Source organism: Thamnophis sirtalis, unplaced genomic scaffold (assembly GCF_051295495.1).
Source record: "Thamnophis sirtalis isolate CommonGarterSnake01/CBP01778 unplaced genomic scaffold, rThaSir2_p1.2 scaffold_4, whole genome shotgun sequence".
NCBI classification, from domain to species: domain Eukaryota; kingdom Metazoa; phylum Chordata; class Lepidosauria; order Squamata; family Natricidae; genus Thamnophis; species Thamnophis sirtalis.
Window position 1 is genome coordinate 94,524,525 of NW_028261384.1, and position 17,326 is coordinate 94,541,850.

Sequence of the window (17,326 nt, forward strand, 5' to 3'; positions counted from 1 at the left end):
GAGCGGAGAGAGTACTGAGCCCTGTGGAACCTGGATCTCTCCCCTCCTATCAACACTGACTGAAAACAGCCACAGAAGAAGGAAGTGAACCAGGATAGCACAAGGCCTCCCACTCCCATCCCCTGAAGTTGTCCCAGAAGAATACTATGGTCAATGGTATTGAAAACCTCCAAGAGGTCAAGTAGAGCAAGGATGGATGCACTCCACCATCCAGGTCCTGCTAGAGAGCATCCAGAAGTGTGATCAGTGCCATTTTTGTCCCAAATCCAGGACTGAATCCTGATTGGTAGGGGTCAAAATAATCAATTTCATTCAGAAATCTCTGGAGTTGCCATGGGGCCACCTTCTCAATAATCTTCCCCAAAAAGGGAAGATTGGAGACAGGGCGGAAAGTATCCAACCAGGTGGAGTCCAGCAATGGCTTCTTAAGAAGAGGGCGGACTACAGCCTCCTTAAAGTGCTGGGACACTGCCCCCTCCTATAGAGAAGAAATAATGTCCACCAGAGTCCACCTATCTGTCACATCCTGGAAAGCTTTCACAAGACAGGAGGGACATGGACCTAAAACATAGGTGCTTGGGCACATACTCCCTAGGATACTGTCCACATCCTCGGGAGCAACAGGGTCAAACTGTTCCCAGATAACAGAGCGAGCACCTGCCTAAGGCTTCCACCAGACCAACAACCACGCTGGCATCTAACTGGGAACACAGTCAAGCGATTTTGTCTTCCAGAAAATCCGCAAAATCCTCAGCAGACCCCTTCAGGTGTCCAGTAATATGGTTTCAAAATGCAAAACTTTCCTTCCAGCTGGCTGCAAATTTGGGAAACTGTAGTCTAAGAATAGTAAATTGGGAAGTCTTAGACTTAATAAACTAGAGATACATGAACCATAATACTAAACAGAATATTTTATACAGATAGTCCTTGATTTACAATCACAACTGGGGCCAGAATTTATCAAGCACTCAATTTCTGATCCCATGATCATGTGAATACTGTGAATGCTTGTTAAGTGCAAATACAGGTTGTGACTTTTTTCCACTGCATTTCTAGCTTTAAATGGTGGGTAAATGAATAGTTGTAAGTCGAAGACTACCTATGATGCTATTTTTCAAATTATACCTTGGAGAAACTCAGTATTCTTTGGAAAATATTCAAAAGATCATTTGTACTTCTCATCACACTTATTCTAAAAACCCCAATGGACTTTGGGCCTTGTTCTAGAGCAGGGAGGAAATTGTTTTCCTCCAGTTGTTGACAAAATGCTACCTTCCTTATCCCTAGATAATATAATGGAAATCATCATCAAAGATAATATGTAACTCTACCAGTTGCTGCTATGTATTCTTAATTCAGGAATGAAAATGATGGGAAAAATGGGCTGAAATATGTCTTATAATATTTTTATCTCCTTGTTTCTCTGCCACATTGCATTATTTATCAAACATATATGCCATCCATAGCAGAATGAAGAAAAAACTGCTAGAAAGCTTGAAAACTACTGAAAGACAAAATCTTGATAAAAAAAGATTGTTGCCTTATTTTCCATTAAAGAAGTTTGAGTAATGTCAGTCTAGTGTCACAAGATTAAATTGAATGCTTCTTTTGTAAAACTTAATTACATGCTGTGTTTTAACTTTTTTTAAAAATTAAAATTTTCTTCATATGGGATCCTTTTCTGAATATCTAATCATCCTATAAGGAGGAGGACTTTGGGGTTTGTTATGTAAATTGAAATCAGCTCGTGGTCAGTATTCTAATAAAATTTATCTCTGTGTAAAATTATAAAGCTAGGTGCCAGTGTATACATTAGCCAGAAATATGATCTTTCATTCTCCATCTTCTACTGATTGTCCTCCCAACTTTCCCCATCCCACAGTTTACTTTTCTGAAGCTGTCAAGCCTGGCTTTATCAGACTTATTACAATAACACTCAATGACCTTTCCCTGCTAGTTAGGAAAATCTGAAATGGTATGAATAACCCCGAGAAATGACTGAAAAACAAATGAAGTAGAATGGAGAAGAGGAAAAGGAATGTCCCAGAGGAGGGAAAGTTAAGCAAGTTAACCATAAAACTCTCTAAAATCCTGCCAAGAAGAAAGGAGCTTGAAATTATGGTGCACCTTCTCTCTTACCTGTGGTTATTTCTATTCTCCTTGTATGTGTGTTTTGGTGGCTGTGATGTCAAGAGAAAGAGGCGTGGCAACTTTGGAGGCAGGTAGATAAAGGATTCAAACTAAACAGGATTCCCCAGTTCTGAGAGTGGAGCAGCAGCGGAAACACAAGTCAGGTAAGCTTGTTTATCTCTCCTTCTCTTTTCTCTCCTTCTCTTCTCCTTTTGCTTCTGTTTTTCCTTCATAAAACTGGAGTTAGGAAAGGTCAGATTGAGGATAAGGGTGGGGAGGGGGGGTTGCCTGTGAACTGAAAGACATGCTGCCTGATCGTATTATTTACTGAGGATAAAATCTACAAACTTGCCCCAGTTTTGAGTATGTGCAGATAGAATTGTAGTCCAAACCTAATATCTGTAATGTAAGATTCTGAAGGCTTTTGTATCTGAATTTGTTTTATTTTTTTGTTGTGTTTATTCACATTCCTTCTAATATTTCTTCTTTTCCTCTGGATTTTTTTAAAAGTTGTTTTTATAAATATATACATAAAAACACATAGAGTTTTAAAGTTACTTTTGTAACTTCCTGTCTCAAAAAACTCTTCCTCTTCCTACTATTTGTTTCCTGTTCAGATTGCAGTCTTCCTTTCCTGTTTACATTTCTGGAACAAAGATGAAAACAGGAGGAGTGGGACAAAGGAAAATGACAGGGAAACTGATTATTATTCAATAATCTCAGTTTCAATATACTGTTATAGTTCAGAAAATTGTACTAGGACGAGAGATAGGAAAATATGTGGATCAATATGGCAAATTATACTATGAGCATAATTTCCAGATTTGTTATATCGGAGCCTTCTGACAATGCCTTTTAAGTATTGATAGAGCACATTCTATCAATAAATATGCATGTACAATCATGTTAATTTGACTACCAATTATAATAAAAAACCCTAAAGCTTTTAACTTTTTGGTGAGTTTAAAAGACTATTGTAAGATGCCCTGAATCATGTTTAGAAGGGAAGCCCACAAATTGTAAATTAATAAATTCCCATCCCCATTCTTATTCTAGCCATTTAGTTCAGTATTTCTCAATCTTGGCAATTTGAGGATGTGTGGATTTCCAGTTCCCAGATCCTGGGCTAAGAAGCTGAGAAACACTGCTTTAGATGTAAGGACTACAACTTCCCAAAATCTAAGCTTACTTTAAGGAAGATTGGATAGAGGGATGCCTGATTTGAATATATAGATCTTTTTTATATAGTATTGTTAGATTGCAGAGTCAGAACCTTTCAGTTCACTCCCCAAAAAAGGCTCTTGTCCAAATATAGAATTGCAGGAAACATTGTTCTATACTTCTATCGTTCCTTGTAACTGAGATTTGAAATAGTCAAGTAGCATAGCTTAACCATGAATGTGTCTGCCTGTTGCGCTGACAACATATAATATTTGGATATATTAACAGATTTTTTTAAAAGTAGAGTGGATTGCTTATTATGTTCTGAGTCATAAAATGGAATCACCTGTAACTTCATTTCCAAATCAATATTTGTATTACTGTAGATCAGGGATTTTAGAAAGAAAAAAAGTATTGTTAAACAGTGGAGTCATTCCTTGCCATTCAAGTGCAAACCACTGCACTTTCAGTGTGACTTTAGGTTTCTATAGTATAAACACATAATAAGGTGTTTCTGTCTTCAGTTTGTTGCCAGGTTCTTCACAATAATCTGGGTAATCTGGGATGCTACAGCCTTCTAGTGCTACAAATCAAACCTCATGATATAACTTTTTTGCCCTTTTTAATTTTTTTATTTAAAAATATGTGGGTTATGGTGGGAGCCCAACATTGTGTGCTCTTATTCTCTATCCACTCATATAAGAATCATGGGCCATCCCCATTTTAGGTCCTAAACAAAAATTGTAAGGAGCCAGATTGTCTTTCTTGGTGCTTTTTCAACATACTCACTCACTCTAGCTCTTCTAAAATATTCAGTTATCTAACTATTCAATAGAAAATGAAAAGAGGCAGGTGTTAAGCTTAAAAACATGTGGCTCTCTTACTAATTTTCCACTGGTTGATTAGAGCCCTTCTACAAACAGGAATAACACAGCTCCTTGGATTGATGTTACCTTTGTTTTTTTCTAATGTCACTGTGGGACTTCTAGTGATCTTCACATGCTGTGATTAACTTCAGAAATTAACTGTTTCTTCTGTAGGTCCTGGAAAAAAAACCCATTAAAACAAAGCCATGGTATAGCATTTCTTCCAAAATTATAGAATGGTGGATGTAGTCATTCTTTGGCAGCAACTGGTTTTAGGCTAGTCTGAAGGTTTCCCTTCAGTGGGTGTGGGGGGGGGTCTCTATTTTGTTTTTTATTTTTCTCCTTTTTCAAATAGCAGACAGGAGAGAAAAACAACAATGGGGGCAGTTTGCTACCTAATTGATGTTTTTAGCACTCTGTTGCCCAGCTGGAGATACACATGCTAGCTCAATGGGGAAAAGGTAAGAACACTTTTAAAAAATAGTTTTTGATATTTTGTTTGTATATAATAGTTTGTCCCTTGGGATAACGCTTCACGATTTCTTTAGCAAGTTTGCAATCTCTGGCAAACTCCACTTTGTTTAAAGTTTTTCTAGACTTTTAGGCAGTATGCCTCTCATAAAAGTAAATAACAATTTAGACACATTATTCAAAGTTCTTAGTTGCATGCATTGAATATGCTACATAAGTTACAAAACCAATTATATTCTGAGATGGCACTGAAGAAATAAAATACTAAAGCTCAGAATTAAAAGTCCAAGCACAGTTATGTGGGACTTCCTAGTGGAAGAGCCTCCATTGGAGTCATCTGGTTGAACATTAAATAGACTGGAACATTTTTATTTCAAGTATTATATTTACATCCTGCCTTTCCTCCAGGAATTCAGGGTGGAGTAACTAGCACTCTCATCTCCATTTTTTGTGTGTGATTGTACTCTTATGTTGCAGGCTAGGCTAAGGGAAAATGAAAAAGAGTTGCCTAAAACCACTCAGTGTCCGAAGGTGGACATGTGTCTGGGTCCCTCCCTTGGTCCTGGCATAGATAAGTCCATACTGACTGTGTGCTATGTTTCCCTAGGTTATTCAGCAACTTCAGGAAGAAAAAGCTGTCCTGTTAGCAATATTGAAATAAAATTGGGTCCTCATCCTACTAGACATTTGTACCTAAGACTACAGTATTAGTAGAGAAAAGCCATCCTGGCTTATGTTGTAGGCATTCTGTGGTTTAGGCTAGCCCTCTAGATAGGTAGATAAGTAGATAGGTAGGTATCCACCATTTTCTAACCTTCAAATCCATAAACCATGCATTTATTTATTTCAGCAAAAAAGTTTATAGAGTTTCAGAAATTTGTTTTGTTTTGTTTTCTCTAAACAGGTCAGTTTTGCCATTTCTGACATTTTCTCAACCCATTCACTTACTGTGGGAATTTCATTATTTTTATATCAATGTGAATACAATAATGTTGCAGTTACCATAGACAAAATCAATACAACACGAGTCTTTTCTAATTCATTGTACATAAATCCAAATACAACCAATTTCAATTTCTTTGCAATATTAATCTTTAAATTTTTTTACATCTTTGTATGAATTTGTATCCAACATTTCTCAGCTTTCTCACAAATCCACTATGCATGATCAAAAGTTCCCTCATGCCTTTTTACATTTTCAACACTGTTTTGAAATACCTTTGCACAACTTTTGTAAATTCTCTGTTGTCATATACCAACAACATATCATTTTATTAAAAAGTTATCTTAAATTAGGACACAATGTAAATTCAATACTAGTTACCCACATTTTCTCCCAAATGTCCATCCAACTATGCAAATGAAACCATGAAAACTATGTCCTTCTGCAATCATTTGCTTTCTTGACTTCATCTGAGTCCTGGGTTTTTTTCCCCAGTGGGAAGAGAATTAAGCGGCTCAGGGGACTTCTAGTATAATCTTTGACTCAATGGTGGTGCTGCCAGCTCCAATCTAGGGGCTGCCAGTTGGCCGTTGGCCAATGTTAGAAGGACATGACTTGTTGGCCTTGGAGAGGAACAGAATGTTCTGTTAATAAAAATCCAGGTGGAACCCAACTCTTGCCATCAAGTTTAATTAGTGAAGACAGAGAACAGAGCAGGGTGACTTGTAGTGTTTGATGGCTGCCTGACAAAGGGATCCCTTCTTTGTGAAACTTTCCTGAGTAGACGACCTCTGCCATGGCCTTGTAAGCTGTCTATCATTTCTGGAGCCATGATAGAGCAGGGTTAAACTTTAAACATATTAACTGGATCCTTAACTTTGAAGAATATCTGGATTCTTCACCGGAGTTAAAAAGAACAGCATATGCCACCCTGCAAAAATATTATTAAAATTAGACCTACTATATAATATATGCTAATTTCCGCCCATTGTTTAAAACATTTTAAAAATAGCAATGATAAAACTTTAATTGCTAATATGGTAGAAGGGAAAATAGAATGGAGAGTGATCATGTTAAATACAAGTGCATTTAATTAATTCTAAATCAAATCAAATACACCCTTTGTTTTGTCTCACAGCTGCTTTTGGGAGTGAAGCCCCCAGCATGCTATTCATTCTGTTGGAAAATCACATACACAGGTAAAAGCTCTATTCCAGTGTTTCACACACACTCACATACACACAGACACACACCCTACCTCTCACTCTCACACATATTGTTACACACACTCATTTTTTTCTTTTTTATATACACTCATAGACATTAAATTTATTGGAAATTTTAATAATAACTAATATAAACTAAAATAGAATAGAAAATAAAAAAGCGCAAAAAGAAAAACAGAAGAAAATGTAAAGAAATGGCTTCTGATCTTCTCTATAGCAGTTATAAGTGCAATTATAAATTTTTCTTCTTATGGTTGCAACATACAGTAACTCTCTTCTTTCTATAATCTATCCCATCTAATCATCAAAGCATAAATCATAACTTAATTTTTACTTATGCAAAAACTCCATAAGAGTTTCTAGTCGTTAACAAATGTAGACATTGCCTTTTCTCTAATCAAATAAGTCAATTTAGCCATTTCAGCATGTTTTGTCAATTTCACCAACTATTTCTTCATTTTAGGTATTGCCAAATCATTCCATCTTTGTGCATACAATAATCTTGCTGCAGTTTTATATGAAAATAGTTTTCCTAATTGGTTTTCCTAATTGTTTATTCTTTAATACCAGGAAGAAATGTTTTAGTTTCAATTGATGTTAATCTTTAAAATCCTCTGACTATATGCCTGCACTCAAAATTTTCTAGCTTTTTCACAAATCTATAAAGCATTACTTATTCATACTTCCAACTTAAACTTGAAGCACCTTTATACATGCTTGATATATTTTTGGTATCATATACCAACAGTACATTATTTTATAAAAATTATCTTTAAGATTATATTAGTACATAATGTAGATTTCAGTCATTTCAATCACATTTTCCCATTGTTCCATTTGTATAATAATCAAAGTTTTTAGCCTATTTTATCATACACTCTTTAACCTCTTCTTGTTTCAAATGTCACTAAAAGTTTATACATTTTAACTTGTTTCAAATGTCACTAAAGTTTATACATTTTAACTAGTTCATCCTTTGTTCACAATTCCATTTAAAATTCTGTCTTACGTTATTCAATATAATGAATTCTTTTGTTTACTTTATTCTTTTTTACTCCAGTGTTTCTTAATCCAAGAAGCTAGAGGGGAATTCTGGGAGTTGAACTCCACCCATCTTAAAATGGCTGGGGTTGACAATTAGTTGCCTACTCTGGAATGTAAATCTACATTGCAGACAATACTGGTTTAAAGCAATAACAGTGGCTTTCCATATCTGTACTGTATGTAGTGAGTAATACTGCTTTAAAAATATTTATAAATGCATGTACAGAGACAGTATTCTTTTAGGTCAACCATATTTATATGGCAAAATGGATTCTGCTGTAGAATTCTGGGTCTTGATGTTTTTTTGCTTACTTTATACAACACTGTTCTAATGCTTTAAATCAGTACTGAAGGGTTTTCTATTATTTGCACGTTGGAAATTAATTATTTTGCTCTAGACTTTCTATGAATTTTGAATCAGATCTTAAAATTTAGTTTTCCCTCTACAGTCACTAATTCTGTCTCTGTTTCTTTATCTCAGTTTCTCTTTTTGCCAGCTTATTCAAAATATCAGTAAAAAGGCTAGAACTTTTTGTATCCTCTCACTAAGCAGAAGCCTTGCTTTTTAAATTCAGGTAATTGAGTTTGCTGCATGACGTCATCATGGCTTTGATTTTACATCCATGTTCTCCATTAAAGTCTCAGGTCCTCTAAATTTTGGTGTTCAAATTAGCAGTTTGGAGATGAGGCTGCTTATTATGCGAGGGAAATAACATTAAGCAGCCTTATCAGCAAACCAGAGCCTTGCCCTTTTAGTTAGTTTATAATCCAGTTACACAATACATGAAAAAATTGAAAAGCCTGATTTCTCTACTTTCTATGCCCCACCAAAGCCATTAATTTCTCTGCCACATCAGATACATAGGGGTTATATATCTAGTCCAAATTAAAATAAAATGACCATTTTATGCCATGTATTTTAATGTCTAAATACTACATTAAAGTGTCAGATCATTTTGGGCTGAAAAAAGATGGAAGGATAGAGCAATATGTATTTCAAGGGCAGCTTATTCCACAGAGAAGTAGCTGCTATTGAGAAGACATTGGTTGGGACTATCTTTCTTAAGGAAGGAGACATCATGGATTGAACAAGACTGCTAGATTCCCTCTGAACAAGATTATTGCCATGGGTAGTCTGGATGCAAGTCATATTGAGTTCCTATATTATGGGTAATTACAAATACATTGAACTGTACCAGAAACAAATTGGCTATCTACAGTATGATATTGATGTAGTATCACTGTAATGGCTTCCTCTATCATAGCTTGCAATCTCTACTTTTTATTTCACTTCAAAATGTTCTGGCACTGCATATGATTCTTCCAAATAATTTTTAGTTTTACTTATGCTTGAGTATTATAAAAGATCTGGACAAATGTCTTTAGACTTTGAGGCAGATGACCTGAAAGTGTAACATAATAAATGAATGATTAATCATTAGAATCAATTATCAACTTAATTTTTCAAACTAAAATTTTAAATAGCTACCTCCTACAGGCTTTTTAACACATTCCACATCTGGAATGTTCCTGTGGATACGAATATAACATGTCTGATCTACAGCATCAGATCAGAGGTGGGTTGCAAATCCCGGTACTACCGGTTCACTTATGCTCGCATGCGCAGAAGCATACGGGTGGGTGGGCGGAGCATTCTGCCGCTGCCACTACCAGTTCACCTAATCGAGGCCATACTAGGAGCAAACTACCTCTGCATCACATATATATATTTGTATGTTAATGACCTTTTTAATTATTGTGTTCTGAATATACATTTGTTCTTCGTGGTTTAGACAAAAGAGTGTGAATAAAGCTTCTTTTTCTTGTAAAATGTGGGAAACCTTGGACCAATAGTATCTTTTAGCTCAACATATTCACAGGTTTATCAAGGAAGCACAGTGCTATATACTAAGCAAAAAGGTTTTTTTTTAGATGCAATGTTATTTAGATTACAGGTAGCTTTGTGTTGATAGGATTGATTTATGGGAGTCCCTTTGGAAATGAAATCAAGTGGGGGAAAAACTTGAATATCTCTTTCAAAATATAATGATCAAAAGTGAGATGAAACTGTATGTGAATTTTTTCTAATTTCTCTAGGGGAAAAAAACCTTTATGAAAAGAATTATCTCTCAGAAGTTTTGCAAAACAGAATTTTGTGGAAATTTGATATAGAGTTTACTTGATTTTTTTTGGGCAGGGGGAAATCACTCTATTACTGAATGTTTAGTAATGCATGCATTGTCCTCATTAAGTTTAATTACTGTGTTGAGTTACAGCACGGAAGTAAAGAAAATGGAATTTTATGTATCAGTGGTTGATATCTACACAGGTATGAACAATATCTTCTTCAAAACCAAGTTCCAGTGTCTCTCCTATAGGTTACCTGCTAACATATGAGATAAAGTAGCAGCCAACACTCATGTAAAGTAAAAATAATACTGTCTTCAAAAATAGTAAAACTATCAAAAGTCATTCTTCTAAGTTTCTAACTTACCAAAAAGGCAGTAAGAAAAAATGAATCTTGCTCCCTTTCTTAGATTCATGGGGAATGGCTATTCTAAATAGTTAAAGTGCATTATATGCCTGACCGTTGGTCATACCAGCTATACCTGATACCACATTTCATGATATAGAGAGGGGAACCATGTGTTAAGAAGCTAAAGTTTATTGGCTAAGGGGCATGGTAATGTCAATCTTGGGAACTGAGTCCCTTCTTTTTTGGAAGGATGGTTCATTTTCAGTAAAAATTGATGTATTAAATCTTCTACTGTTTAGTACATTTACAGTAATGCTGATTTTTAAAAAAAATAAGCAGAAATTACTGAGAAGTGATAATTTGCTGTCCAATATTTATTGCATGATTTATTGCATAATTACACCAATCAAATATAGACCAGGGATTACCCAATTTTAGTATATAGTACCCTAAACAAAAAGACAAGTCCTTGCTGAAAAGTTCAAGGCTTAAAGTAAAAAAGTTGTAATAGACAAGAGCCAAGTAATGAGGTATGAATGTTAGATGAAGCTACATTAGATGTATGTAGAATCGCATCTACTGAGGAAATGAAAGTCAATCTAAGAAATAGAAAAAAAGGGTGCTGAAGCTAGCAGTTTTTTTCTTTCTTTCTCTCCACCATGTTTTACCCTACATGATGATTATGCTGTGATTGCACCCTCTCTAATCACTAGAACTTTGATCATCTTTATTCTCTCTATTTCTTGCCCTCTGTAAGTTTGCTTTAAGCCTCTTGTGATATAATTTTCTTTTGGGATAGGTGAAAGGGCAACTAATATGCTGGGCTCAGCTTTGCTGCCAAGTTCAGATCCAATCATCAGGATCCTCATGAAATTACTTACTCTCAGACGTCAGTGGCTAATGACTTGCGTGCAGCTTTTTTATACAGTGTGTTGGCAGGAACCAATGTGCTTTGTTGGCAAATATGAAGTAGTAGGAAAATTCTTTGTGGGAATTACAGTTAAGTGTGCTGAAAAAATCTTTATAAACTCAATCATCCTCATAATGTTTCTCAGTAGCCCACAAGCAGGAACCATAATTAAATTAATTTTAGGGTTAGGGTTAGGGTTATATATATCAATGTTTGGTCAGAGTAATATATATTAGCTTACAAATGCATAGTTTTGCAGAAATGCTTGTCAAGTTTTTCTATTTGATGTAGAACGAATAATTTAGTAAGTTGGCGTATGCATCACAAGTACAAGAAGATAAAAATAGTTCTTCCTGATTGGACAAGGGGAATCTGGCATCTGGTTTTTTATAGTAACCAACCAAAAAGATAAGTAAATGAGTGCCATTGTTATTCAGCAATTCACTTTTAGAGTCATACTGTTTTTTTAAAAATTCTCCACCATTAAAAATCTAGCTGATCACTAGGTCCATATGCTGAGATTACTAGGATGTCTTTTGCATCTTGATCAAAATTTTGGTTTACAGTTGCTGTGTTACCAGTATATTCATGAAAACCAAATAGCCTTTGGAACACTTTGATGGCATTATATTGGATTTAGAATCATTCCCTCCAAATAAATTCCCTTATCCTTGTTAGAAGTTTTTGAATCTTTCATTAAAACCAACCATAGGTAGAAACAAGAAGTACTGAGAATGAAAAGAGAGAATGCAATAGTATCCTACTAGGAACTTCTGAGTAGACTTACATAGTATTGCACTGTTACCTTGCAGAACTATGCAGAGTATAACACATGCTCTGTCATATAAATTATTTGAAGTGATTTATTTTGGCATTATCAATGCTATGCCAAGTCTACAGAACTTGTGATTAAAAAGGTAGACTATGAAATAGGAATATTTCAAATTTAAATCTTGTTTATGGCATTTAACTCCTTATCTCCTGTTTGGCACCTCAATCCTATTTTAATTACATAAATATTGATCTATGACTAAGCACAGTTAATGGTTTTTCCAAGTCTTGATCTGAGGTTACATGAATCACCTATAATGTAAGACTGATGTAGAAGGAGTAAGCAGAGTAAATCTTAAATATATTGTCTTGCTTCATCCTTTCTCTTCTCTTCCTCCTTTTTAGAAGAGAAAGGATGAAGCAAGACAATATTCTTAAGACTTCCTCTGCTTTCTTCTTCTGCACCAATCTACATTGTAGATGACTCCATATCTGGCCTGGAGTTCACCTGAATAATCTGGAGAACAGATTTCAAAAGTCCAATTTCTTCTGTCCGGTAATTCTATCCAGCAGATATTTCACAACTTGCCTTTGTTTAGGAATTCTGCACAAACACAAGATGGAGGAAGCTGCTCTACTTTAACACAAATATTTGGCATCTTTTGTTATTTGTGTGTTGTGATTTCAGCTAATTATTGTGTCAAATAGTAACATTGGTTGTTACAATGTAGCCATATGCCATAAGGGTTACTAAGTCATGATGACTGGGTTTGAACAATACAATAAGAAAAAGAAGAAGAAAAAAATAGTGTACTGTAATAATATATCCAGTCACTCAGTTCAGTACAAATCTAAAATGAGAGAGGAATGGAGTCCTTCAGATAATTATCTGAGTTGAGGAAAAGTGACTTTCAACAAACTTCTCTACATACTTACTTTAAAGCAGAACAAAATCCATTGTTTTCTTTCACCTCTCTTATTATTTAAATCCTTCAAAATATACATAGTCAACTCTGAATCAAATTTATAATGAAAAAATATATTAATTTTCAGCATAAAGATATGGGGAAAGTAACAGCTGTACAAATTAAAGTTTTCAAGGAAAATGTGTGTCTGACTCTCAAGAATTGGAAGATGTGAATACTGATGGACAGGAATCTTCTAGTTAAATCTGATACTAGCTTGCTAGCATAAAAATTTTCTATTATAACTTTTCCTGCCCAAGGAAATAGAATTACAAGGTGCTGCATTCAGGAGATATCTTCCATAGATTCAGTAGAGCCCTTTTAAAATTTGAAACTGTTCTCATTGAACAAGGGCTTAGATTAGATAATTGCTTATACAGTTAGAGATTGTATAACTAGTGGAGATAGGAGTAACAGATGTTGAGGACAAAAAAGAATAGGCTCAACATCATTTTCGGGATTGAAATTGGAGTACACAAAACTGATGTAACTTCCATAGCATATTTTTTTAATGTGTTTTTCAACAAAGTATTGGAATAGATATAGATATAGATAGATAGATAGATAGATAGATAGATGGATGGATGGATGGATGGATGGATGGATGGATGGATGGATGGATGGATGGATGGATGGATGGATGGGCAGGGAGTGAGAGAGTGTCTTCTAGTTATAATACTGGAATAGCTGAGCAACCTTTCATTAATATTGGATTTGAGAATGCTATGTTTACCCTATTATGTAGCCTTATTGACTATGCAAATTGCTTTGGATTATCAGTTTTATTATTATTTTTATTACTGTTCATATTCCTCAGTAATCAGACATATTGCATTTGGTCACTCAGCACCTGAAGACTAAAATGTCCTAATGTTAATTAGATTTTTTAAAAAATCTTTATAAATTTCATGAGCACGAACTCTTCTCCAACCACACGCCCACTTGTTCCACATATATTGGAACAATAACTCCCAGAATTCTAAACCAACCTGCCTGCTGCGGATCTGATGTAAGATCTAAGCTACAACCTGTTGATCATCTAGCCTTATTCTGGAATTACATTAATATTTGCTCACTTGCCTTTGGGATCATGCCAAAAGGCCAGTACATATTTCCCCATTTCTTCCTCATTGCATTCTGTATGAGAAATGCCCTGTGTTGTACAAAGAAAACAAGGAAGTAAATAAAGATAACAAAAGCAGTGTGTGTTCAGTTGTGAGTTTCATGCAAAGGTGAGCCATAAGTGTCTTGATTTCCTATTCAAAATTTCAAATTCTGGACAGTCTGCTTCTCCCAAATTGCCTATGTAAGTGTAAAGTTGCTGCAAAATTGCTAATTTTAATTATCAACAGTTAATATGGGGTTTTTTTTCTTTGCAGAAAGTAGTTATTCTACTATTGATTTACAATCTTTCTTGACTCAGCAACCACTCAAAGTTATAAGTACAACCAGCAGGAATCCCCAGTAATGCTTTCTTGGGACATATGTTTTCTTCAATCCATCTAGAAGAAAAGGTTTTAAAGCAATATTTAAAAGTGTGCTGAAAACTTTACAGGGTTTGCTAGAATGTCACTTTCGTAAGATTCACTCTTCAATCTGGGGAATAGAAGATTTTGAGTGTTCAACACTTTCTGAAAGCATTTGAGATCAGTAAATGATAAAGATTTGATGCAAAATTGCAACCAGTTCTAAAGTATAGTGTGAGTTATTAGGAAATAGTGGAGAGACAGCAGAAGAAAAGCTTGTTAAATATTATTTAATTAATTTGGGGTTGAAGTGACTTTAATTGGGTCTAGGTTTACTCAGGCTAGTTTAGTTCAGTTTTTATAAGTGTTCCCTGGATATGATTTTGTTTTACATAACATCCAGGTCATGGATTGTATCAGTGGTGGGTTCTGGCCTGGCATCCATTACATGAATGCACACAGTGCCTGTGCACATGCCTGCAGTGTACACATGCGTCCTTACCTCTTGTGACGCCTCCACGATGCTCCAGCTGCTTGGTGGAGTGTCACGCAGGTGCTGTGCACTCCATATATGTGCATGGAAGTGCCGAATAGCTCAAATATAGGTAAGGAGCTCGGGCAGGTGGGTGGGCCCTCTGGAGCAGCGTAGCAGAACGGTATCTGGTGCTCTGGGCAGGCACCGGTATGCCCGTACCGGGGTGTACCACCTGCAACCCACCACTGCATTGTATAAACACTCATAGCTATTTATTTTTATAAATATCTCTTTGTGATCCAGTTGGTCTGTGACATTCATAAATTTCATTAAACTGTAATATGATGTGTTTGATTGTATCCAAGAATAATGTGGATTCAATCATATCCTTAAATGTATGATTTATGGCTTTTAGTGTTATGTCAGTCTACAATGAACTATGTATTGTCCCACCATCTAAAATCTTGTGAGATTTTGGGTAAGATTGTAAAAAAAATGTCAGATATGGATAATCTGAGATTTTGAATTTGTTTCATTTTTCATTACTTAGTTTTATAATGTTGTGGGCACTATTTCTGGACATTGATGAATATCTTGGGGCTGACAATCACTATTTTAGTGAACCCTGAATTAGATGGCAATAATGCTTCCAGTAGTCTCAAGGTTGACTCAGCCTTCCATCCTTCTGAGGTGGGTAAAATGAGGACCCAGATTGTTGGGGGGGGGCAATATGTTGACTCTGTAAACCACTTAAAGCACTATGATGTGGTATATAAATCTAAGTGCTATTGCTATTGCTATTCTTTGTCCATGTTCTGTAAAAACTTCTATATATGTTCCTAAGTGAGCAGACTGGGGAATTTAATTAAAGTGAAATGCAAGAGTCCAGCCTAGAATCCAAATGTATGCACACTTTACATCAATACAGACTCATTCTACAAAAATTTGATCTTAAGGAGATTCTGTGTAATAAATGTATAAATTTATGTGCAAGAACATATACTGCCTTTCCTCCAAAAACTATCAGCTTTTGTACATAGTGAATATTTTTCTGTTTATTATCTCTATGATGTGTGGGTCATTTTTAGGATAGGAATAGCCTAAAACCATCCATTGGCTTTATGATGTGAGAGAATCAAAGACTATTTCATGTTCTTGTGTGATATTATTGAGCACCATGTGCCTCACTTTCCAAACGCCTGTCTGGCTATTCAGACGGGGCAGTCAGAAGATGTGTAATAAATTGCACCATAAAAGAATAACGATCGTGCCTTTTATTGCTTTTGCACTTTGGGACTGAAGGGTTAAATAACCCCTTTCGGTGCCTTGCTTTCTGCTATAGCTGCATCAGCTTTTGCTGACTTGCAGTCCTTCTCTAGTTTTAGATCTGTTTTAAAAATAGCTGCTGCCCCAGCTTATGCTGCCAACAGGGGTACTAATGGGGCAACTTATCACAGTCTGAAAGAAGGTTTGAGTATTGTGCCTTGCTTGGACCTCTGCCCATCTCAACCTGCCAACTCCCTGCATGGTCTTATCGCTGCTTCTTCTCAGCAGGGGTTATGTGTTAACACTTGAACTTCTCTTCTTTGTAAACCAAGGCACGGAGTCAGTGTGGGAAAATTGCAGCAAAAAATACTCTGCTGTAATCTTTCTGTGGATCACAGTGACATACCTGGGCCAAATTAATCAAACAACTACGTGCAAAGAGGCATAGTCTAAATGGTTTTAATCCCGAAGTGGATTATTTTAAAGTTGGGTAAATATCTGGAGGTGTGGGAATGTTAAGGGATTATTAGATACATCAAAGGATAAAGTGCCTTCAACCTAGTGGTTGCACTGATGTCTTTCAAATAGCAGGACATGGATGGAAGAAATAATATTATAATTTAGAATGGAGAAAGAATTAAGTGCTATACCTCCCATGCTTTTCCAAAGCAGCTTTTAAAATTGCTCAAGGGATGTGGGAGAACATTTTCACATTTCTGTCACGCAATGTGTGCAACCTGACCAGAGACCTCTGAGAATGAAACAGCAGATTGGCCATTCAATAAGTTGCAACTAACAAAATGTTACTAGGCATCCCTCCAAAAGTTTTTTTTTTAAAGCATCAGATGAGTGATTTAACAAAATAGTAATTTAGTAACTAAGACATTTCCTACTAGTTAAACTGGAGCAATTCTGGAATATGGTGGTGGAGGTGGAGTGGCTACATCCCAGCCTCTCCCCTTACATGGACGGACACACACACACACACACACACACACACACACACACACACACACACACACACACACACAATACATAGTTAAATATGGTATGACCTTGAGACTGTTGGGAAACTTGATCAGCCGTGAAAAAGGCCTCCTGAAAGGCACAGAGCCAAAGACAAAAGTCAAATAAAATGTGTTTGTCCCATTTCTCT

At 35.7% G+C, this 17,326-nt stretch overlaps 1 protein-coding gene and 1 long non-coding RNA gene across 8 annotated transcripts in view; one reads left to right on the plus strand and one right to left on the minus strand.

Annotated features, from left to right (window-relative positions):
- Positions 1-2,185: 2,185 nt before the first annotated feature.
- GRB7 (growth factor receptor bound protein 7) overlaps positions 2,186-17,326 on the plus strand; it is a 52,372-nt gene continuing 37,231 nt past the window's right edge. Inside the window, exons 1-2 of one of the 6 annotated variants that reach the window (XM_087713470.1) lie at positions 2,277-2,294; positions 6,710-6,770. Coding sequence is in view for 2 of the 6 variants with exons in the window: in XM_087713467.1 (XP_087569593.1) it covers positions 4,597-4,618 (22 nt within the window). In the remaining 4 variants the exon portion in view is untranslated. Of the gene's footprint in view, positions 2,295-4,516; positions 4,619-6,709; positions 6,771-12,403; positions 12,555-17,326 lie in introns of those variants that run through there. The other 5 variants (XM_087713469.1, XM_087713468.1, XM_087713467.1 and 2 more) reach the window with 5 other exon arrangements.
- LOC106538867 (uncharacterized) lies at positions 2,284-6,532 on the minus strand. Of its 2 annotated transcripts, none has more exons than XR_001312761.2 (3): positions 5,957-6,532; positions 4,245-4,334; positions 2,284-2,367 (listed from the first exon to the last, which is right to left on the minus strand). It is a non-coding gene; the product is annotated as an uncharacterized LOC106538867 (long non-coding RNA). The 2 variants fall into 2 exon arrangements; XR_015696422.1 differs by lacking the exon at positions 2,284-2,367 and adding an exon at positions 2,388-2,776.